Here is a 24,646-nt window from a genome sequence, read left to right on the forward strand (position 1 = left end):
TAAGTACACACTACATGGAGGACGCTATTTTTTAGTTACTTGGTCGCTTTTTACGCGCGAGCACGGTCGCGTGTGGTCAATGCTCCATCTACAAAAATGGACGCAAGACACGTAAGTTAACTTCATGATTTGTCGTTAAATAAGGACTAAAAACATAAAATAATGTTGCAGCTTTCTTATGACACACAGCAAAAAGTCTTGCTTGTCAAAGTTGACCCATCAGGTGGAGGTTCGACAGCGATCGTATCCAAAACAGCTGACTGTCATTTGCGCCGGGGGGAGTGTCGCAAAACCCATTTTGATGTGTCTTTGTATTAATATTGAGTGAAAATAGCTGCATGTTTACGTTCAAACATACATTAAGTCCTCTTGTAATGTGTTTAAAGCCAGCAAGGCAGTGTTGTTGAGCTTGTAAATGACAGCGTACAACCGTGACGTCATCACAAGTCTCCGTTTGTGCCATGTACACGCATACGCTGAGCGGAGAGTTGTGTATCTCTATACTTTGGCCAGCTTTTGTAAAAGTCTACGTTTTGAAAGACACAAGTATGCGTCTGCGTGTGGACAAGAGGCCTAAACGCAGAGATAAGTATGCGTTTATTAAGTATCTGTGTTCGTGTGGACATGGTCTTAACGAGCCAAAATGCCGTAAAAAAACAACAACTTAGCGACGCCTCGAGGCAGCAAAAATTCCTCAAATATATTTTGTAATCAAATTACTCGAGTTACTCGAGTAATCGTTTCAGTTCTAAATGACTCATAATTCTAGTGAGGAAAAAGGGGGTTGGAACTAAGCTTCTTTTCGTGTTTTTTTTTGCCATTTCCGGGTCCAGATTGGCTGTCAAAGTGTACCAACTTGTCGGATTATGTTTTCATCCTTCTACTATCCAAGTGGGAGGCATTATTTATGATCTAGAGTAAACTTCCACGAGATCTGAGGCGAGAAAGCTGGTCACCAGCCGATGATGTCAACTTAGCCGTGGATAAGCTAGGTAACTCTTTGTGATCATGGCACCGCTATAAATAATTTGTCTGTGTTGGCACTTATAATAACTATCACTAATACTTTGTTAATATTAAAGTTACGAAATGTAAATGGAGTACTGTTGGCACTTTTCGGATGGTTATTTTGAGGGCTTAATGGGCGGAATAGAGGACCTCCCATTGGCTCCATTGTAAGAGGACTTTTATTTACAAGTTAGAATGCTTTTTTGATTTATTTTTTTATTTTTATAATTTTTTAAAAATGCATCTGTCGTTTTGTCTCTCATAATGATTGTGAACGATAAGCAACATTCTAAAATAAGTGCCGTTTCCTTTTAAGGAGCCAGAACACATGTCATGACATTAACAGAAATCAGCATGTGACTGCTTAGCTGAAAGTCCACACAGTTGTTATCTTAAAGGCCTACTGAAATGATTTTTTAAAATTTAAACGGGAATAGCAGATCCATTCTATGTGTCATACTTGATCATTTCGCGATATTGCCATATTTTTGCTGAAAGGATTTAGTAGAGAAAATCAACGATAAAGTTCGCAACTTTTGCTCGCTGATAAAAAAAAAGCCTTGCCTGTACCGGAAGTAGCGTGACGTCACAGGAGCTAGGATTCCTCACAATTCCCCATTGTTTACAATGGAGCGAGAGAGATTCGGACCGAGAAAGTGATGATTACCCCATTAATTTGAGCGAGGATGAAAGATTTGTAGATGAGGAACGTTACAGTGAATGACTTGAGAGGCAGCGATGGACGTATCTTTTTTCGCTCTGACCGTAACTTAGGTACAAGCTGGCTCATTGGATTCCACACTCTCCTTTTTCTATTGTAGATCACAGATTTGTATTTTAAACCACCTCGGATACTATATCCTTTTGAAAATGAGAGTCGAGAACGCGAAATGGACATTCAGTGCCTTTTATCTCCACGACAATACATCGGCGAAATGCTTTAGCTATGAGCTAACGTGATAGCATCTTGCTTTAACTGCATATAGAAACAAAAGAAATAAACCCCTGACTGGAAGGATATATAGAAAATCAACAATACTATTAAACCGTGGACATGTAAATACACGGTTAATGCTTTCCAGGCTGGCGAAGGTTAACAATGCTGTGCTAACGACGCCATTGAAGCTAACTTAGCAACCGGACTGCACAGAGCTATGCTAAAAACATTAGCTCTCCACCTACGCCAGCCAGCCCTCATTTGCTCATCAACACCCGTGCTCACCTGCGTTCCAGCGATCGGCAGAAGGACGAAGGACTTCACCCGATGCGTTTGGCGGCCCGGAGACGTAGGAAGTCAAGGTGAGGTCGGCGGCTAGCGCGGCTAGCGCTCCAACAAAGTCCTCCTGGTTGTGTTGCTGTAGTCCGCTGCTAATACACTGATCCCACCTACAACTGTCTTCTTTGCAGCCTTCATTGTTCATTAAAAAAATTGCAAAAGATGTCCAGAATACTGTGGAATTATGAAATGAAAACAGAGCTTTTTGTATAGGATTCTACGGGGTACCATGACTTCCGTTACTCGGACTTCGTCACGCGCATACGTCATCATACCGCGATGTTTCAGCCGGATATTTCCCGGGAAGTTTTAAATGTCACTTTATAAGTTAACCCGGCCGTATTGGCATGTGTTGCATTGTTAAGATTTCATCATTGATATATAAACTATCAGACTGCGTGGTCGGTAGTAGTGGCTTTCAGTAGGCCTTTAAAGAATCAATGCATATTTCTTTTTTTTAGGTGAACACTTTAAAGGGAGCCCTGGAAGGAGTGGAGAAGGAGCGTGACTACTACTTCAGCAAACTGCGAGAGGTGGAGCTCCTGTGTCAGGAGCAGGGCGAGGATAATGCTCCTTTTGTCGACCGGCTAATGGAAGTGCTCTACGCTTCAGACGATCAGGTCGGTGTGAGTGGCTGATGGTCAAAATTAAGTCTTGTTCACGCCCAGGAGCCTTCTTTAAATTATCTTTTTGTAGGAAAGAACTGAGGAGCTGGCAGAAGGAGACGGCCCAGACTTGGACCAGGAAGCCCACGAGGAGGCGCCAGATGATCAGCAGCCAGAAGAGGAACAGGACGAATACTGACCCCTCCTCATCGGTTACACTCTTCTAATTTAATTGAGAACTCTTCAAAAGATTGTTTTCTCCCATGGTTGAATTTTTTTGTTCTCTCAAAGACTGAGTACATCGGAGCAAGCTGCCGAAAGAGAATAACCTTTTTTTTGTACTCTTTTTCTATCCCTCCACTCATGTTTTTCTGTGGCCAGCATCCACGCTCAGACCATCACAAAGACTGTCAGTGCAAACCTTTCATTAGATGTGACGACATGCTGAATTTCTACACCAGTGCAAGTGTTAGCTTCCCTGCTTCCGTCCCTTTATGTAGTACTAATATTATTTCTGTTGATTTTATACCGCATATCCACAATATTAACCACGAGATTGCAATAAGCAAAAGCCCAGAAAGGGCTCGTCGTAGCTCTTATTGAACCTCCTTTTCAACGTGTTGCACTGACATTTTGAGTGTATTGGACAATCTGTCCAGAGACCCTCACCATATTTATTATTATTATTGAGCCTAGGAATAGAGTCTCCATTGCGTCCTCATGAAGACAATACAGACAATGAATTGTGAATCAATTGTAGTACAAAGCCATTTTATTGCTCAGAACTAGTACGTGTTTGCAGCGACGTCACACAAACCTCAACGGTTTTAGTCTGAATATGCCATGAACTTTGATAAGGACGATGCATTATTTTTTTGGAAGTCTTAGCAATGCAACTTTTGAAGTTCAGCAGGAGCTTGTGTTCTGTTCTGATTTTTAGCAGTTAGTTTCTGGTGTTAACAAGTCGGTTCACTGAGTAGTTTGTCACGCTATATTCCAGTAAGTAGTATAACCTTAATATTGCATTAACTGGCCGTCATTAGTCATATATAATTGTGTAAATGAAAACGGAATGTACAACATGTGCTGTCAATAATTAATGAACGGTAAATGTTTTCTTATTTTCTTTTCCACTCATTTATGCATTCCCCATGTTGCATGTTTGAATTTTATTTGTGAATAACTTGACCTTTTTACATATTTAATAAGAAAAAATAAGTATGTTAAGTGAGCTTTTTGTATGTTTCAATCTGCTATTTGAAAGTTGTTGAGATTCGGATGGATTTGCTGTAATAAAATGGTAAAAAGTTTGAGTCTAATGTTGTCATGTCAAAAGTGAATTAAGTGCATACAATAGGTGTAGTAACACATGTAGTTTTTATGTAAATGTTAAAAAGCTAGGGCCTTTTATTTTACATTGAAGAAACTAAAAAAGTGACAGGCAACAAGATGACGCTACTGTAAATGTGCAAGTGGGGCACGGGCGGGTACAACCGCCCCACGCCGGAGTGTAAATCAAACGCATGTCCTTCGCTTCTCCGGTAAGCAAATCAAAGTTTACATTTAGCTTAAATCCCAAACAGTAACTAATAGCAAGCGACATCTCAGTTTAACACACTTAGGAGTAGATTATGTCGGGCGAAAATGCGGATGAAGTAGGCTCCAGCTTGGGCGAAACGTTACATTCAAAACATGTCTTCCCGAAAGGTAAGAAAAAAGACTTGCTACTGTTGCTAATAAGCTAGCGTTGCCTCATAATGCTAACCTAGCTTCTCCACTTCTGCTCAGCTTAGTCAAAGTTCACACTTTGAGGAAAACACATGCAGGATTTCTTCTTATGTGTGCTTTTCTACAGCGTAAAAAGTGCTCCAAAGATTTAAAATGCGTCCTCTTTCCGGATGATATTGAAAGTGGGGTCCGAGGAGTTAGAAAACCATCGGCACTTTCGTCATCATTCTCCGCCAGGAGCTGGGACAGATGCGGAGACAGTTTTTTGGGCTCTCCACTCATAAAGGTGAAATAAAAACACAGCAAAATATTTATCATATATTTTCAGTCATTTAAATGTGTATTATTGTACTTTTGGTGGTAGGAGGATGTGAAGACATCAGGAAGAAAACTGTCTGCAGTGCGGAGGTTGGCACATGCGCCACATTTAGGTAAATGGCACACCTGCTACAGAAGGTTTCATAACAATACACAGTTGGGTAGTATTGATGTGGTTGACAGTAGGGTAGGACTGCACTGCACTGAGAGCCCATGTATACCCTATCTTGTATAATAATGTCACTGACATTGTCATATCATACATCAGCTTCTGTGAGGACATGTGTGTGCAGACCAGGACCTACTGCACATAAAACAACAGGCCCTGGTTTACACTCCAGCTTAGGAACCTGTGTCATGCCAAGGAGGGTGCCTAGAGTAGTGGGAACTGGGTCCTGCCGAACGGGACAAGTGGTAGAAAATGGATGGATGGATGGATATATATATATATATATATATATATATATATATATATATATATATATATATATATATATATATATATATATATATATATATATAATTTTTTTTTTATTGCCTTATTGCCTTGAAAGAAAATAATGTTTGCCTTGGTGCCCTAAAATATGAGCCCTCCTTTAAGGCAACACTTGCCCTGACCTTAAAAAGTTAAAATTCGAGGTGCGTGCGTGCGGATATGTGTATATATGACATATACAATATATTGCCAAAAGTATTTGGCCACCCATCCAAATTATCAGAATCAGGTGTCCTAATCACTTGGCACAGGTGTATAAAATCAAGCATTTAGGCATGGAGACTGTTTCTACAAACATTTGTGAAAGAATGGGCCGCGCTCAAGAGCTCAGTGATTTCCAGCGTGGAACTGTCATAGGATGCCACCTGTGCAACAAATCCAGTCGTGAAATTTTCTTGCTCCTAAATGTTCCAAAATCAACTGTCGACTTTATTATAAGAAAATGGAAGAGTTTGAGAACAACAGCAACTCCGCCACGAAGTGGTAGGCCACGTAAACTGACAGAGAGGGGACAGCGGATGCTGAAGCGCATAGTGTAAAGAGGTCGCCGACTTTCTGCACAGTCAGTTGCTACAGAGCTCCAAACTTCATGTGACCTTCCAATTAGCCCACGTACAGTATGCAGAGAGCTTTATGGAATGGGTTTCCGTGGCCGAGCAGCTGTATCTAAGCCATACATCACCAAGTCCAATGCAAAGCGTCGGATACAGTGGTGTAAAGCACGTCGCCACTGGACTCTAGAGCAGTGGAGACGCCTTCTCTGGAGTGATGAATCACGCTTTTCCATCTGGCAATCTGATAGATGAGTCTGGGTTTGGAGGTTGCCAGGAGAATGGTACATATCGGACTGCATTGTGCCGAGTGTGACATTTGGTGGAGGAGGAATTATGGTGTGGGGTTGTTTTTCAGGAGTTGGGCTTGGCCCCTTAGTTCCAGTGAAAGGAACTTTGAATGCTCCAGGATACCAAAACATTTTGGTTGTGGGAACAGTTAGGAGCGGGCCCCTTCCTCTTCCAACATGACTGTGCACCAGTGCACAAAGCAAGGTCCATAAAGAACGGAGACTGAGAGTCAGGCCTTCTCGACCAACATCAGTGTGTGACCTCACCAAGCGCTTTTGGAAGAATGGTCGTAAATTCCTATAAACACACTCCGCAACCTTGTGGACAGCCTTCCCCGAAGAGTTAAAGCTGTAATAGCTGCAAAAGGTGGACCAACATCATATTGAACCCTATGGGTTAGCAATGGGACGGCTTCTATAGTATAGTGTAAATTACACTATATTGTATAGTGTATATTACACTATATTGCCAAAAGTATTTGGCCACCTGCCTTGACTCACATATGAACTTGAAGTGCATATAGTGTATATATACTATATACCAGAGGTGTGGACTCGAGTCACATGACTTGGACTCGAGTCATGAATTTGATGACTTTAGACTCGACTTGACAAAATGTAAAGAGACTTGCAACTTGACTTAGACTTTAACATCAATGACTTGTGACTTCACTTGGACTTGAGCCTTTTGACTTGACATGACTTGCTACTTTCCCCAAAACCTAAAGCTTAAAAAGTTATTTGGGAGCGCTCCGTAGCTTTCATTTTGTACATGTCTGTCTATCAGCGTGTGTGCTGCGTGTCAGCTGGTGTGCTCTCAGTACAACAGCCAATCAATTAGATCTACATTGTTTTCATCACACAGCATTGATCCAATCAAATTGCAGGACAACCAATGAACAAGAGTTGTCAAACAACGCGCCAGTGAGAAACAATTATCCCAAAGTTGGTTTCGTTCGGGTATAAAAACTACGACTTTGTCAACGAATTGTCGTATGCAAATCACGCAGTTCGAATATTACAGACGGAGACGCAACAACTTCCAACTTCGTTCGACATTTGAAGTTGCACAAAGAAGGGTAAGTTTTGAATGTAAGATAACGTTTATTGGCTAAGTAACATTACTTTTATTTGCTGTGTAGTTAAATCAGTGAGGCTGTAAACTCACTGCTAACGTCATAACCATAGACATCTTATAAGGGTACACAGCATCGAGCGCTACTGCCTACTGGCGCAGACGAGACGCGGGGCCGCCATCTTGGAGTGGTGATCCGCTCCACTCAGTGCAATTCATTTGGCAGGAGCAATGAACTGTCAACGCATTTAATTCATTTTACCTCACTGAATACCACTCATTATTACGCGCTTTTTTGTCATACGTGTAGCTATGATAACGGACACATGTTTTATTATTCATAGTTTGCTTAACAGTAATATAATATTCTTGTACGCTATAAGTGACCAGACGTCCGAGATTAAAACTGGGAATATAATCCCAGAGAAGGGGGAAAAAAAACGGTCAGCTATTTTTAAATTGAAGAAACAATATAATTACGTTATATATACATGCTATATAAACAATGTATGAATACATTAGATATCTATATATCTTATAGACTGTATCTCTGTTGCTGCAGCAGCAGAGAGTTTATTCTGTCGTGACACTTTGTATTGATATTTTGTGTTACATTCTTCCCTTAAATGATCATGTTTACAGTGATTGTTATACATGTATTTTTTATGTATGTCGCTTTGGATAAAAGCGTCTTCCAAATACTTAAACATATATAAACACCTGAAAGTCTTTATATCAGCTAAAACCACCAATCTGTTTCACTGGATTCAGAATAAAACCAAATTCTGTTTTACCCAACAATGTTAGTATTTGAATATTGTTACTTGAAGACGTATTCCTGGTTACAATTATACTGTTAAGAAAGTATTGTCTTATATTTTGCCTAAAATGAGAATGCATCATAATCAGTGGCGGCTGGTGAATTTTGTTTTAGGTGGGGCAGAAAGTTTGTAAACCAAACCCCTGTAGGGGCGTCATCCTCCCCCAGAAGATTTATTTGTGATTTTCACATACAAATATTGAAGATCTTTGCTCCTTCTCAACTATGTGGTAATGTTATTTTCATAAAATACAACCAATAGTACATTAATGTTAAATCTTACTTGTGAAAAGTAATCTCCCGATTCCTATTTTCAACAGTCCGCTCATTTGAGCAGGAAAACGCTGAACACCAGCCCGGCATCTTTGTTTTCTACCTGTCAACTGTCAGTTTAGGCTGCTCGCCGGCTCCTCATCACCCCTTCAAGATGCAAATTGCTTGCGTCACAACAACCAATGTTGCGTCTACTTATAAGATGTTTATGGTTATAACGTCATTTCAAACACGGCAATATGTTGTGTCCACTGCAGTTTGCTACCTTATTCATACTTTTTGTCAAGTGATTTTTTAAGCAGGGTTGCATGAGGTACCTATACATAACGTTACGTTAGTCAATGTATCACACACAGTAACGTAACGTTAGACGGCGGTCAGCAGCCCCGCATATTTTAGCCACCTACAAAAAGACAAACTTAGTCAAATAAAGGTCAGTTAAAATATATACTATATTAAGAATATGTGTACATATTGCATAGGGCCCTGATATCTAAAAAGTACAACTCTGTTCATTGTTATGTTCATGTATTTGTTATGTTTTTCATGTGTACGCATACATCAACACACATACAGTATGAGATGAGATCAATGAGATAAGGTAAGAACAGAATAGAAACTGCTGTGGAACTAGTTACAATGCAATATGCCATGGAAATACAATGTTAACACTTTTGTACAAATAAGTACAGTTGCACTTGTTTTTGCAAATGTGTTTATTCTGTAAAGGAATGAGTTAAATGTTTGAAATTGTTTAAACTATTAAAATGACTGGTTAATAGTGCTATTATGAATTGCAATGTCAGTACTATTTTCTTTCCTGCTATTTCAAATGCACTTGTTTTATTAAATAAATACAGCGGTTTAAAAGCATACACAATCTGTGTAAAAATATTAGTCTGTGGTGAAAAGGACTTGAAAGGACTCGAAACTCAAAATGCAGGACTTGTGACTTGACTTGAGACTTTCCAGTCTTGACTTTGGACTTGACTCGGTACTTGCCTGTCTTGACTCGGGACTTGACTCGAGACTTGAGGGCAAAGACTTGAGACTTACTTGTGACTTGCAAAGCAATGACTTGGTCCCACCTCTGCTATATACTATATTATAGTGTATAATTGGAAGGTCACATGAAGTTTGGAGCTCTGTAGCAACTGACTGTGCAGAAAGTCGGCAACCTCTTTGCACTATGCGCTTCAGCATCCGCTGACCCCTTTCTGTCAGTTTGTGGCCTACCACTTGGGGGCTAAGTTGCTGTTGTTCTCATTTTCTTATAATAAAGCCGACAGTTGACTTTGGAAAGCCAGGAAATTTCACGACTGGATTTGTTGCACAGGTGGCATCCTATGACAGTTCCACGCTGGAAATCACTGAGCTCCTAAGAGCGACCCATTCTTTCACAAATGTTTGTAGAAACAGTCTACATGCCTAAGTGTTTGATTTTATACACCTGTGGCTGGGCCAAGTGATTACGACACCTGATTCTGATCATTTGGATGGGTGGCCAACTACTTTTGGCAATATAGTGTGTATATATAAATACATATATAGTGTGTGTATATTTATGCTGCAGTCACATTTGAAAAGATCAGATTCCAATCGGATTCCGACTACCTCCTGATATGGCTAAAAGCTGGTGCGAAAAGATCAGAATTGAAGCACTTTGGAGCATTTAGACTGGCTAAAAAATCTGATCCGTGTCACTTAAGGGCAAAAAAATAACATTTGGTGTGCAGTGTTAACGAGGCCCAAGGATGCAGATGACACCACCGTCATCGGTCTCATACAGGATAGTGAGGAATTTGCCTACAGACAGTAGATGGAACGGGTTACTCTCTGGTGCAGTCAGAACCATCTGGAGCTGAACCTGCTCAAGACTGTAGGGAGATGACAGTGGACTTCAGGAGAAGCACACACTGCCCCTCACCATTCTGAACAGCACAGTGTCACAGTGTGGACTCTTTCAGCTTCCTGTGATCCACAATCTCATGAGACCTGATTTGGATCTCCCACATAGACAGAATCTGAAAAAAGGCACACCAGAGGATATACTGCCTGCGTCAGCTCAAGAAGTTAAACCTGCCCAAAGAACTGCTGATCATGTTCCGCACATCCATCATTCAGTCTGTCCTCTGCACCTCCATGACTGTCTGGTTTGGATCTTCAACCAAGCTGGACAGACACAGACTCAACAGACAATTAAGACTGCAGATAAGATCTTCAGTGTCGACCTTCCCCTATCCAGTACTTCTATCGGTCCAGGGTCAGGAAATGGGCAGGGAGCCTCACTGCAGACCCTTCACACGCTAGTTACAAACTCTTCCAACTCCTCCACTCTGGCAGGCAATCACAATACGCCAAAACAACCCTTCATACGAACAGTTTCAATCTGATGAACGCTGTGAAATAACTCTGGAACTAATCTGTCACTGTGAATGTACAAATTTGTGTTCACGTCATCATCTTTTTGCCTTGCTCTATTCACCACTGCACTATTATTTATTAGCCTTGCACATGTTAGTTATTTAAGTACATGTTTATATTTTGAGTTAATCATTAATGTTGTTTAAATTGAACAAGAAAGCATAGTCTACCAAGTAACATTCCTTGTGTGTTTAAAATACTTGACCAACAAAGCTGATTTTGATCAACATGCTCAGTCATTATCTTTATAAAGTCAGTGTTGTGGATAAATTATCTGATTGTTTTATCATTTCAACGTAGCTTTATTCTCTTCCTATTGTATTCTATTTGAAGAACAGCGCAATGAGGACCCAGTTCACATTGCATGGAGCTCCAGCGAGAGTGGCCAGTCTGACAATGATGGCACCCAGGATGACGAGCCTCGGACTGCAGGAAGACCTGTGGCTCCCTTTCAGTCGTACACCAAATCACTGCACATGCTCAGCACTGATAAAGGTAAACTGAGTTGGTGAAAGTTTTTCGGTTCAGCTTTGTGTTCCTCACAGTCGGTTTTATACCAAGTACCAAAATAATTGCAAGTACCACCGTTTTTGCTACCTCTGCTTTACCGTCACGGTTTAGTTTAAAATATGTGGCTTGTACTCACACCGAAACCTTGTGGCATATGTAGTGAGGTAAACATTCATTTGAATCCAATTTCAGCTAATATTTTATTAATACGTGTTATTTATTTGTACAATAATTTTAAATACATATATCTCTAAAATAAAGTATTTAAAAAAAAAAAATACTTGACAGGTTCTGCATACTTGTAGCAGTTCATAATCTGTCAAAAGTGGACCACGGAACAAATTTGCTTTTGTTTTTTAATGATTATCATTACAAAAATCTTCCTTGGCTATGATTAGTCACATTATTTGCATCTCCACCCTAGACGACCCACCTGTTATAGAGACGGATAGCGATCGGGACGGTGATGACTTTGAAAAAGACACCGGGCAACAAATCTCTGAATGCGAGTCGGCGTCCTGTGACAACGAACCTGAACACCATCCGGTTAACCCTACAGATGTGAGTAAAAAGCATCCATTTGTACAACATAATGTGAAATGCATGATTGTCAGTTATGCTCATGCCTGACCAGTAGATGGGGCTATACACCTTCTTAAACTCTAACTAATGCATACCACTGTATAGTATTTACACACATGTGTAACATTAAATACCCCTTTAAATACCAAAAAAGCTCATTACAAATATTGTGTATTTAACTTGTATATGATTAACAAAGTTAACCATTATGTTTATTGAATATAACTCAAAACTTAGTCATATTATTGTTATAGGACAAGAGTAACTAATGTTATGACAGTGGTTTGAGTGCATATGGGAGCAGTGTTTATGATTTGTGTTAACTATATTAGTACTGGCTTAGTAGTTTATTCTGTTTTGAGCAGTTATTCCACTAGATGGAGTATTGTAGACGTTATTCCACAGTCTTACACAAACAGGATCAAACCAGACTGCCTAACAGTATGCACTTTCTAGAACCACTAGTTGTGTTCCAGACTGTCAAAGTTCACAAGCTGAATTTGCAATAAAATGCTGGCCGGCACGTATCCAAAGCAGCCGAGATTTATCCTGCATAGTGAATGTTGTTGAGATGATCAGTCGAAAGGAATGAAGAAAAAGACAGTGAAGTAGTCCAGCTGTGTTATTGGTAATTAAACATTTCAACCTTTCTATTTTCTCTTAAATGATGAAGACATGTACATGGGATGTAGAATGCAGTGGAGAAATGGTGTAAATGTATAAAACGCTGGGTGCAAAAGTGTGCACACCAGAGCCCAGACCTAAAGCCAATTCAAAATCAGTGAGGTCCCCTGCATAAGAGAAAATAAAAAATCTGCTTTTACCAGCATTTATGTCACTGCATGCTGCACGTCGGTATTATTGTGCCCATGCCAAGCATAGACGAAAATAGTACTTTACCTTACTTTCTCTTTTGTTTCCTCAAAACAAATCACAATGCTGCAACGTCACCATCTTTCTCAGTTGAAGTTCAGCGGCTAATCAAACTCCGTAATGGCCCAAATGTGGACAAATAAACATGGAAGTATTTGTTTTATAGGCATGGACAGGCGGTAGGGCATTGACACAAGAAGAAATAAACTGAATTTCCAGCGGCAAGAGTCTCGGCTGCGTCGGCTTAGTAGAAGGCTTTCCAATACAATCTGTCCAAGAATGCCCTCATCAGTACGTCCAACAATCAGTGACGTTTAGGGATGTAACAATAGGAATATTTCATATCATGGTTATCACGACCATTATTATCACAGTTATTACTATCACAGTATTGTTGAATGTGCTCAAAAAGTATACACACACTGACATCTTTTGACCAGGTTTTTTTAAAGAATAAAAATAGACACTGTTACAAAAGCAACTATTGTGCATGTTTTTGTGTTTCTTATACTTCACTGATAATGTTTTAATCTTAATATTTTTTCTGTTTCAATGGCTAAGCTTGAATTGTTTTTAAATGTTGGTTTGTACTGTCGCACTTTAAGATTTATTGAAATGAAAAGTGCCTAACAATTAAAACGTATTATTATCATTTATTATTTCTGGCTGGCGTTGTGGCATCCTGTTCTGTTCGGCGTCTTTGAATGCACCGTAAAAACACCTTCTCATATTCCTCTGAGTATAGAACAATCACTCTGTTTTAAGAGAGTACAGCTTGTGGGCTCAATGTGCACACTTGAATAGTTAAATTGCTCAGACAGCAATACGTTTATATAAGTTTAGATTGAGGTATGTCATTTAATAATGAGGAAATATGTTAATGTTTCCTGTTTTCATGTTGGCATTTAAAGGCCTACTGAAACCCACTACTACCGACCACGCATTCTGATAGTTTATATATCAATGAGGAAATCTTAACATTGCAACACATGCCAATACGGCCGGGTTAACTTATAAAGTGCAATTTTAAATTTCCCGCCACACTTCCGCTTGAAAACGTCTCGGTATGATGACGTATGCGCGTGACGTAGCCAGTTTAACAGAGGTATGGCTTCCCCATTGAAGCCAATACGAAATAGCTCTGTTTTCATCTCATTATTCCACAGTATTCTGGACATCTGTGTTGGTGAATCTGGTGCAATTTGTTCATTGCATTATGGAGAAAGAAGCTGAGCAAGCAAAGAAGAAAGTTGTCGGTGCGAAGTGGATATTTTGCGAGGGAAGTCAGCAACACAACACAGCCGGTGTTTGTTTACATTCCCGAAAGATGCAGTCAAGATCGAAAAACTCGGACAACAGAGACTCTAACCAGGAGGACTTTGATTTGGATACACAGACGCGATACCGTGAGTACGTAGCTGCGCTTCCAAACATTTGATCGCTTGCTATAACTAGCTCGAGCTAGTAGCTAGGAGCTAGCATAACAAACACCTCGGTGTTTGTTATGCGGGATTAATTTGTGGCATATTAAATATAAGCCTGGTTGTGTTGTGGCTAATAGAGTATATATATGTCTTGTGTTTATTTACTGTTGTAGTCATTCCCAGCTGAATATCAGGTCCCACCCGCGCGCTTCCAAACATTTGATCGCTTGCCCATACGTGCGTGTCACGTACGTAACTTTGGTTAAATATATAAGCTTTATGAACCTTGGGTTAGGTGAACGGTCCTTTGGGCTGAGTGAGTGTGTGTGTTGTGCAGGTGTTTGAATTGTATTGGCGGGTTATATATACGGGATCCCGTCCATATAACCCGCTCGAGCTATAACTAGCTCGAGCTAGGAGCTAGCATAACAAACACCTAGGTGTTTGTTATGCGGGATTAATTTGTGGCATATTAAATATAAGCCTGGTTGTGTTGTGGCTAATAGAGTATATATATGTCTTGTGTTTATTTACTGTTGTAGTCATTCCCAGCTGAATATCAGGTCACCCCCGGCTCTCACAGCATCTTCCCTATCTGAATAGCTTCCACTCCCCACTAGTCCTTCACTTGCATTTTCCTCAATCACAAATCTTTCATCCTCGCTCAAATTAATGGGGAAATCGTCGCTTTCTCGGTCCGAATCTCTCTCACTTCTGGCGGCCATCATTGTAAACAATAGGGAACTTTGCGGATATGTTCAATTGACTACGTCACGCTACTTCCGGTAGGGGCAAGCCTTTTTTTAATCAGATACCAAAAGTTGCAATCTTTATCGTCGTTGTTTTATACTAAATCCTTTCAGCAAAAATATGGCAATATCGCGAAATTATCAAGTATGACACATAGAATAGATCTGCTATCCCCATTTAAATAAAAACAATTCATTTCAGTAGGCATTTAAGCTTGTGAGCTGGCGCCAGTCAGCCTGTAACTTATCAATCACGTTTTTTTCGATAATTTTGAGTTGAGTTTGTGTTTATTTCGAACATGAATTGATACACCACAATTTCCAGTTTCTCTATTCAACATGTTTGAAAGGAGTAGGAAGAAGCAGAGCTTATTTAATCCTACCCCTTTTCCTTTACATAGCAGTTGCCAACACTTTTGTTCACTTCCTGTTCTCAATTTATTCACAATATACTCCATAAGTAATAAAATAAATAAATAAATAGTAATTAGTGAAGTAAGTTATATTTCATATGGTGAGCTAAATAAGATTATCTAGAAAATTAATGGATGGATGAAATAAAGTCAGAATGTTCATCATGTTTCTTTGTACTTTGTAAACACTTTAAGTTTGAAGAGTTTCTTGAATTGGATCATATTTGTAGATTGTTTGATTTCTTTGTTGAATCCATTACATAAATTAATTCCACATACTGATATACTGAAGGTCTTAATTGTTGTACGTGCGTACAAATGTTACATTTTTCTCTAAGATTATATTTCTCCCCTTTTGTTGACAAGAATTGTTGTACATTCTTGGGTAAGATATTGTAGTTGGCTTTGTGCATAATTTTAGCTGTTTGCAAATTCACTATGTTGTGAAATTTCAGTAATTTGATTTAAAACGGGAATACCAACCGTCGTGGGTTTCACCACGGTTATCATTAATACCATTTATCGTTACATCCCTAGTAACGTCACTGTTGAAAAATACTCCAAAACACAGCAGGCAGAGGAATTCAAAACTGTGTGCAAGCTCACGGCCAAATGCATGAACCTATTGATTTGATGCCTCAGCCTTGTTTAGCATATGTTGCCAACTTTGTAACAAAAATTACAAGTCAGAAAAGACAAAATTCGTCATAGGTCTCCTCTAAGCGCTACGCTTGACAATGAGTTGACAGCCTCTTTAGCTTATTGGCGAGCACTGTTTGACTTAGTTGCTGCTATTTTAACAGAAGTGTGTTCACTTTCAATCTCCTATATATATTTCAATGGAGTTGGGCCTCTGAACACTGGAGTCCTGGATTGTTCACAGGTGCAGTGTTTGTCAAAGGCTGGGGAGGCGTGACGAGAATGTGCAAGGAGTGCCGTGGTCCACAAGCTCATGGCGGCACACAGCGTTTTGTAGCTGCATGTAATTGATCAGCCAGAATAGGACAAATTAGTGAAATGATGTGGTTCTTGTGGTGTGGAGCGCCTGCCATACGGAGGATCTTTGACTAGCGGTTTTGCAGTGGATCCACAAGAACAGGAGAGCACTCCTGCAATATGGAGGATCTTTAATTTCTTTTTTAGCAGTATGTCCGTGAATAACAGCAGGACGGTCCTTAACTTACAAAACTCAAAACCAGTGAAGTTGGCACTTTGTGTAATTCGTAAATAAAAACAGAATACAATGATTTGTAAATCCTTTTCAATTTATATTTAATTGAAAAGATTGCAAAGACAATATATTTAATGTTCGAACTGAGAAACTAATTTTTTTTTTGCAAATAATCATTAAGCAGCAGCACATTGCAAAAAAGTTGGCACAGGGGCATTTTTACCACTGTGTTACCTGGCCGTTCCTTTTAACAAACCTCAGTAAACATTTGGGAACTGAGGAGACCAATTTTTGAAGCTTTTCAGGTGGAATTCTTTCCCATTCTTGCTTGATGTACTGCTTAAGTTGTTCAACAGTCCAGGGTTTCCATTGTGGTATTTTAGGCTTCATATTGCACCACACATTTTCAATGGGAGACATGTCTGTACTACAGGCAGGCCAGCCTAGTACCTGCACTATTTTACTATTAAGCCACGCTGTTGTAACACTTGGCATTGTCTTGCTGAAATAAGCAGGGGCGTCCATGATAACGTTGCTTGGATGGCAACATATCAATCAATCAATCAATCAATGTTTATTTATATAGCCCTAAATCACAAGTGTCTCAAAGGGCTGCACAAGCCACAGCGACATCCTCGGTACATATGTTGCTCCAAAACCTATATGTTCCTTTCAGCATTAATGGTGCCTTCACAGATGTGTAAGTTACCCATGCCTTGGGCACTAATGCATCCCCATACCATCGCAGATGCTGGCTTTTGAACTTTGCGCCTATAAGAGTCCGGATGGTTCTTTTCCTCTTTGGTCCGGAGGACGCGACGTCCATAGTTTCCAAAAACAATTTAAAATGTGGACTCATCAGACCACAAAACACCTTTCCACTTTACACCAGTTCATCTTAGATGAGCTCGGGCCCAGTGAAGCCGGCGGCGTTTCTGGGTGTTGTTGATAAATGGCCTTTGCTTTGCATAGTAGAGTTTTAACTTGCACTTACAGATGTAGCGACGAACTGTAGTTACTGACAGTGATTTTCTGAAATGTTCCTTAGCCCATGCGGTGATACCCTTTACACACTGATGTCGCTTTTTGATGCAGTCCCGCCTGAGGGATCGAAGGTCCGTAATATCATCGCTTACGTGCAGTGATTTCTCCAGATTCTCTGAAACTTTTGATGATATTGTATCAAATTCCAAATGAGCTAATATTTGCTAAAAATAACAGTTTTTCAGTTCGAATGTTAAGTATCTTGTCTTTGCAGTCTATTCAATTGAATATAGGTTGAAAAAGATTGGCAAATCATTGTATTTTGTTTTTATTTACGATTAACACAACGTGCCAACTTCACTGTTTTTGGGGTTTGTACTATTTAATCTGTTTCGCCAAATAAACGAGTTATTTTAATTGTGGCCTACATCTGCACAATCTTAAAAAAGGACTGCAACATTATTAAAAGTAATTGTCAAGTTCAGAGGCGAGTGGATAACGATAGGACCGAAGTAGAGCGACTTGTGAGGAAGTTCTTGAAGCTACATGTCGAAAGGAAATGCGTCGACAGATTAGCATCCCTCCCGCAGACCCTCTGCTACTTCCTCTTGTCACACTTTTTTTGCTGCTATCAGCTCTCTGTGGGTATGAAATATATGAAATATGAAATATCTTCTATATGGAGGCTTGTAGTCTGAGTTGTAAAGTCAGGTTAAGGAAATGAAATAAAGAGTGAGCATCCTGTTTCGATGATATGATATGGAATGGATCAATTGCAAATATTAACAGTTCTTATATGGCATGCTTTTCATTCAGTTTCTGACTTGATTCCAATCTGTTTGTTCCACAAGTGGAGAATAATGCAGCTGTTTGGTTCATATAGTTCCAGTGTTTACTGGAAACCCGCTTGGACCCTGCCAATCCTAAATCAAACCTGATCCAATGGGATGCGGACGGACAGATCCCCATCCTAAGTTTATTATTCCAGATAAATGTGCGGCTAACTCACTACACCAAAGCCTGCCAGATCGCTGTGTTATTGTACTTGCGCTGGAAGTGGATAGGAGGAGCTGTGAGGGCAGTGTTGCATTTCAAGGACCGCTTCCCAGATGAGGCTTGCTGGCTCGCTCCAAGCCCCCAAAAACGGGCCACTCTTAAGCTTCACCAACGTCCGCCTGCACGAGGACATAGCTGGCCCTGGGCCAGGATGTCAGAGCAAAGACTATAAACATCTTTTTACTACTGTTTGTTCAGAGAAGTTGCTCACGTATACACTGCGCGGTGTACTCTGAATGCTTTCAGTGCTGGGGTAAAAAACATTTTTGATCCGGAGCCAGGAACATAGTGTTCCTCTCTCTCTCTCTCTCTTTCGCTCTCTCTCACTCGCGCTCTGTGGCTGGCTCCAGTGTGACGTCGCCTGGCGCTGGGCCTAGCAGGGTCAAGTTGATTCAAATAAGAGTGTGTTGGCTGAGAGAGTTTGGTATGCTGGTCTTGTCTACACATGACAGGAACTCTGGTTTCATGTGGATTTTTCCATGAGATCTGATTGCATCAGTTGCAGTCAATCGTGACACAGCAAAACAAACCAAAAAGAAAATAGGTTTGGGAATTATTCACCTCGCTGTAACCTCACCAACGCATATTTCAAATTATATACTGTAATTAAAAGTATAATGACTCGTCACTTTTGTACTTGTGACTTGGTATGGGTGTTTGAAAAACAGTCCATTAACAATAAGTGTGGAGATGAGTGTGCAAACAACAAATTAAAGCAATTTTCAAAGCAGAACATAACAAATATTTTTTATTCTATGAAAACTTTAAATATGTTTTAAACACCAACATATTATTATATAGGTAAAGAACATGTAAAGTATATAATAAAGTTTATTAATATGATTATCATTAAATATTTATTATCCATCCATCCATTTCTACCGTTTGTCCCTTTCGGGGTCACAGGGTGTGCCGGAGCCTATCTCGGCTGCATTCGGGTGCAAGACGGGGTAAATATTTATTATGATAAAGTAATTAAGTAAGAAATACTTTATATTATTCTACAGTAGCACCTGTAGATGGCTAAACAGCTAGGTTTGTATGTTTACTTTGTCTCTTTTCTTACAGCAGCCAGTTTAGACATCTAGCTAGTTGGGCCCGAATGTTTACTTTGTTTTTATTCTTGCAGCAGCCAATTTAAAGGCCTACTGAAATGAATTTTTTTTATTTAAACGGGGATAGCAGATCCATTCTATGTGTCATACTTGATCATTTCGCGATATTGCCATATTTTTGCTGAAAGGATTAAGTATAGAACAACGACGATAAAGTTCTCAACTTTTGGTCGCTGATTAAAAAAAGCCTTGCCTATACCGGAAGTAGCGTGACGTCACAGGCGGTAGGATTCCTCACAATTCCCCGTTGTTTACAATGGAGCGAGAGAGATTCGGACCGAGAAAGCGACGATTACCCCATTAATTTGAACGAGGATGAAATATTCGTGGATGAGGAACTTTAGAGTGAAGAACTAGAGAGGCAGTGCAGGGTGTATCTTTTTTCGCTCTGACCGTAACTTAGGTACAAGGTCTCATTGGATTCCACACACTCTCCTTTTTCTATTGTGGATCACGGATTTGTATTTTAAACCACCTCGGATACTATATCCTCTTGAAAATGAGAGTCGAGAACGCGAAATGGACATTCGCAGTGACTTTTATCTCCACGACAATACATCAGCGAAGCGCTTTAGCTACTGAGCTAACGTGATAGCATCTGGCTCAAATGCAGATAGAAACAAAATAAATAAATCCCTGACTGGAAGGATAGACAGAAGATCAACAATACTATTAAACCATGGACATGTAACTACACGGTTAATAATTCTCAGCCTGGCAAAGCTTAACAATGCTGTTGCTAACGACGCTGAAGCTAACATAGCAACTTAGCAACCGGACCTCACAGAGCTATGATAAAAACATTAGCGCTCCACCTACGCCAGCCGGCCCTCATCTGCTCTTCAACACCCACCCGTGCTCACCTGCGTTCCAGCGATCGACGGCGCGACGAAGGACTTCACCCGATCACAAATGCGGTGGCGGCTAGCATCGGCTAGCGCGTCTGCTGTCCAAGTAAGTACTCCTTGATGTGTTGCTACAGCCAGCCGCTAATACACCGATCCCACCTACAACTTTCTTCTTTGCAATCGCCATTGTTCATTAAACAAATTGCAAAAGATTCACCAACACAGATGTCCAGAACACTGTGGAATTGTTCGATGAAAACAGAGCTTTTTGTATGGTGACACATTGGGTACGAATACTTCCGTTGCAGTCATGACGTCACGCGCATACGTCATATCCAAAAGAGTTTTTCAACCGGAAGTTTAGCGGGAAATTTAAAATTGCATTTTATAAGTTAACCCGGCCGTATTGGCATGTGTTGCAATGTTAAGATTTCATCATTGATATATAAACTATCAGACTGCGTGGTCGGTAGTAGTGGGTTTCAGTAGGCCTTTAAGTTCTTAACTAGTTGGACTGAATGTTTACCCTTTTCCCTTCTTACACAAGCATATATAACCTGTTAAAGAGATGCTTCTGAATGCTTATTTTTTCATTCTTACATCAGCACATTTTGGCAGCTATGGAGTTGGGTCTAAATGTTTACTTTGTTTCAATTCTTAGAACAGCCCATTTAGACAGCAAACTAGTTGGGCCTGAATGTTTACTATGTGTTTGTTCCTACAGCAGCCTATTTATGCTCTTAAGCAACCTTTTTTCCTCTTCTTACCTTGCCTATCTAACCTTCTAATGAGTTGCTTCTGAATATTCACTATGTTTTCATTCTGACATTAGCACATTTTGGTAGCTCACTCGCTGGGTCTGAATGTATACTGTATGTTTCCCTTATTGCAGTAACTGATTTAGGCAGCTATAAAGTTAGGCCTGAATGTTTACATCAGGGGTCACCAACCTTTTTGAAACCAAGGGCTACTTCTTGGGTACTGATTAATGCGAAGGGCTACCAGTTAGATACACACTTAAATAAATTGCCAGAAGTAGCCAATTTGCTCAATTTACCTTTAACTCTGTTATTATTAATAATTAATGATATTTATCTTTGTGGAAACACTGATCATCTTAATGATTTCTCACAATAAATATATATAGAAACAGATAAATATCAATATGCAACACTTTATTTTTATATTTTCTCTAAGTGCACATTTTTCAAATTGAACATTTTCAAATGATCACTTCTAAGACAGTCTTGTGAAATCACAATATCCCATTTTAACTAGCTAGCCACTAACATTTTTTAACAAATCATGAATTACTTTGCACCATGTTTGTACAAATAATAACTCATGTTTAATACAAAAGTAAACTCTCAAATTTTTAAATCATGTCACACTTTGAACTGGACACCACATCTGTTATCTGTTTCTTTGTCAGTTAGTGGGAAGCCTGGCATTGCATGCTGTTAACTAGTGTGTTGTACTCTGGTGTGTAACTTGACACTGCAACTCTGAGTGAGTCTTGCAGATGTGCATCAGTGAGGCGTGTTCTGTGTTTGTTCTTGATGAAGTTCATGTCAGAAAAGGCTGATTCACAAAGATAAGATTTTTCCTCATTGTTTGCGGAACCTTCTTAATCTTTTGGACATATTTTCACAGCAATCTGGCCTTAAGCTTAATTATGATAAATGTAAAATGTTAAGGATCGGAAATCTAAAGGGAACGTCCTTTCGAATGGAATGCAAAGTGCCTGTTTTGTGGACAGATGGACCAGTTAACATACTTGGTGTTGTTGTCCCAGAAAATCTGGAAGATCTAGGCTCAGTAAATTATGATAATCGACTAAGAAAGCTGGACAAAATTATGCAATTATGGAAAGGGAAATCCCTAACCTTGTATGGTAAAATGTCTATTGCCAACTTGTTAATTATTCCTCAATTTATTTATTTGTTTTTGTCATTACCAGCTCCATCACAAAACTTTAAGATTTATGAGCGGAGGGTCTTCGATTTTGTCTGGAACGGCAAACCAGAAAAGATTAAAAGAAAGGTTTTGTACAAAGAGTATGAATATGGGGGCCTGAAACTTCTCAACCTTGAAGCTATGTGTCTGTCTTCAAAAGCATCAATTGTTCCAAAGATGTATTTAAACATTGAGTGGTACACAAATGTCCTGTTGGACAAAAAACATGTACTGTATCAAAAGAAATTGTATCTTTTTTTACAAGTGATCCCCTCCCAGAGAGTCTGCTGGGAAACATGGCGGGGTTCATAAAGGAAACAATCCACTCATAGTGGTGTTTTCAATTTTATGTGCCAGAAAAAAGAGACGGTATTTTGCAGCAGTTAATGTGGATGAACTTTAATATTGTAATAGATGGAAAGCCTTTCTTTTGGAAAAATATGTTTGAAAGAGGAATCATTTTTGTCAATGATATTATCAATGAGAATGGTAAAATTATGAAGTATGATGAATTTAGAGCTATGTATGGTGATGCTTGCTCAAGCTTTTCATTTTATCAACTAACTGGAGTAATTGGGAAAAGATGGAAACAAATAATTAATTATGGAACTACTAAATTATTAGTTTGTAAACCTCTAATAAGAAATTCTAATTGGCAAAAAGGAACTAAAATAAATAGAAAAATATATAATTTTTATTTAATAAAGAAATCTTTGAAGGCTGCCTCATACAACACAAATGGAAAATGGGAGGACTTTTGTGACTGCCCGTTGCCATGGGATGCCATATTCAAACTAATCTATAAAACCACTATCGATGTGCAAAATCGTTATTTTCAAATTAAAATTATTTATAACTTCTTACCCACAGGGAAAATGTTAAAATTATGGAATATGACAGAGTCAGATGATTACCGATTTTGTTGTCAGGAGCCTGAATCCACCCTGCATTTGTTTTGGTATTGTCATATTGTGTCTTTGTTTTGGGTGGAAGTTGAAAAAATGTGTTTAAGGATTGGTTTGTTTATGAAGCTTAATGTGGTTTCTGTTATTTTAGGAGAGTTCATTGACAATCATGATTTAGTCAATTTAATTATAGTACTCGGTAAAATGTTTATTTTTAAGGCCAAAAACAGATATTCACTTAGTATTACTTTCTTTAAAACATTTATTCAGTATTTTCTAACTTTAGAAAGTTACATGGTTGAAAACGATAATGATGCCAAAAAACATTTAAAAAAAAGATGAGAAGTCCTCAAAGGCTTATTTTGAAAGTATAATTATGTTTATAGATTATATGATATCTGTTGTTGTGTTCCCTAATTTGAGTGACCTGGACATAATCTGGACTGTACATAAATGCTTATTTTGAAAATGTCCTTTTGTTTATAAATTATATGCAATCTGTTGTGTTCCCTAATTTTTTTCTGTGTACATGAATGAAGGTGTGTGTTGCTGAGTCCGACTTGGACATTATCTGGACTGGGGCTGGTTTAAAAAACCCTTTAAACAAATCTAATTTCATTGACAACCTGGTCTGTTGAAGATAAGGCCCTTTTTTTAAAAAATAAAATAAAATAAGATAAATAAATAAAAAACATTTTCTTGGATAAAAAAGAAAGTAAAACAATATAAAAATAATTACATAAAAAATAGTAATTAATGAAAATGTTAGTGGACCAGAAGCCTATACAATCATGTGTGCTTCAGGGACTGTGTCCCTTGCAGATGTGTTGTCTATGTTGTGGGAACCAGAATATTGGTAGCAGAAAGAAATAACCCCTTTTGTGTGAGTGGGTGTGGATGAGTTTGCATGGGGGAGGTTGTTTGGGTTGATGCACTGATTGAAAGTGTATCTTGTGTTTTTTCTATGTAGATTTAATTTAAAAAAAAAAAAATAAAAAATTTTTTTTTTTTTTTTTTTAAATTTTAAATTATTTTTTTTTTAGAACAGGCCCGCGGGCGACTCATCTGGTCCTTACGGGCGACCTGGTGCCCGCGGCCACCGCGTTGGTGACCCCTGGTTTACATTATGTGTCCATTCTTACAGCAGCCCATTTTGGCAGTTTACTAGTTTGGCATTGATTTCTACTGTATGTTTG

The 24,646-nt window shown here is 39.1% G+C and overlaps 2 protein-coding genes across 7 annotated transcripts in view; both read left to right on the forward strand.

Moving 5' to 3' along the window:
- mapre2 (microtubule-associated protein, RP/EB family, member 2) overlaps window positions 1–4,197 on the forward strand; it is a 34,846-nt gene extending 30,649 nt beyond the window's left edge. For all 3 annotated transcript variants that reach the window (XM_062022507.1, XM_062022508.1, XM_062022506.1), the window contains 2 exons: window positions 2,746–2,904; window positions 2,981–4,197. In XM_062022507.1, the coding sequence (XP_061878491.1) occupies window positions 2,746–2,904; window positions 2,981–3,088 (267 nt within the window). In that variant the 3' untranslated portion in view covers window positions 3,089–4,197. The remainder of the gene's footprint in view (window positions 1–2,745; window positions 2,905–2,980) is intronic.
- Window positions 4,198–4,382: 185 nt separating this feature from the next.
- Window positions 4,383–24,646, forward strand: part of spidr (scaffold protein involved in DNA repair) — a 72,580-nt gene continuing 52,316 nt past the window's right edge. For 2 of the 4 annotated variants that reach the window (XM_062022512.1, XM_062022509.1), the window contains exons 1-5: window positions 4,387–4,596; window positions 4,745–4,903; window positions 4,982–5,048; window positions 11,198–11,359; window positions 11,799–11,935. In XM_062022512.1, coding sequence (XP_061878496.1) covers window positions 4,582–4,596; window positions 4,745–4,903; window positions 4,982–5,048; window positions 11,198–11,359; window positions 11,799–11,935 — 540 coding nt within the window. In that variant the 5' untranslated portion in view covers window positions 4,387–4,581. Of the gene's footprint in view, window positions 4,597–4,744; window positions 4,904–4,981; window positions 5,049–11,197; window positions 11,360–11,798; window positions 11,936–24,646 lie in introns of those variants that run through there. The other 2 variants (XM_062022511.1, XM_062022513.1) reach the window with 2 other exon arrangements.

The sequence above is a fragment of the Entelurus aequoreus genome, linkage group LG16 (genome assembly GCF_033978785.1).
Source record: "Entelurus aequoreus isolate RoL-2023_Sb linkage group LG16, RoL_Eaeq_v1.1, whole genome shotgun sequence".
Taxonomy (NCBI): domain Eukaryota; kingdom Metazoa; phylum Chordata; class Actinopteri; order Syngnathiformes; family Syngnathidae; genus Entelurus; species Entelurus aequoreus.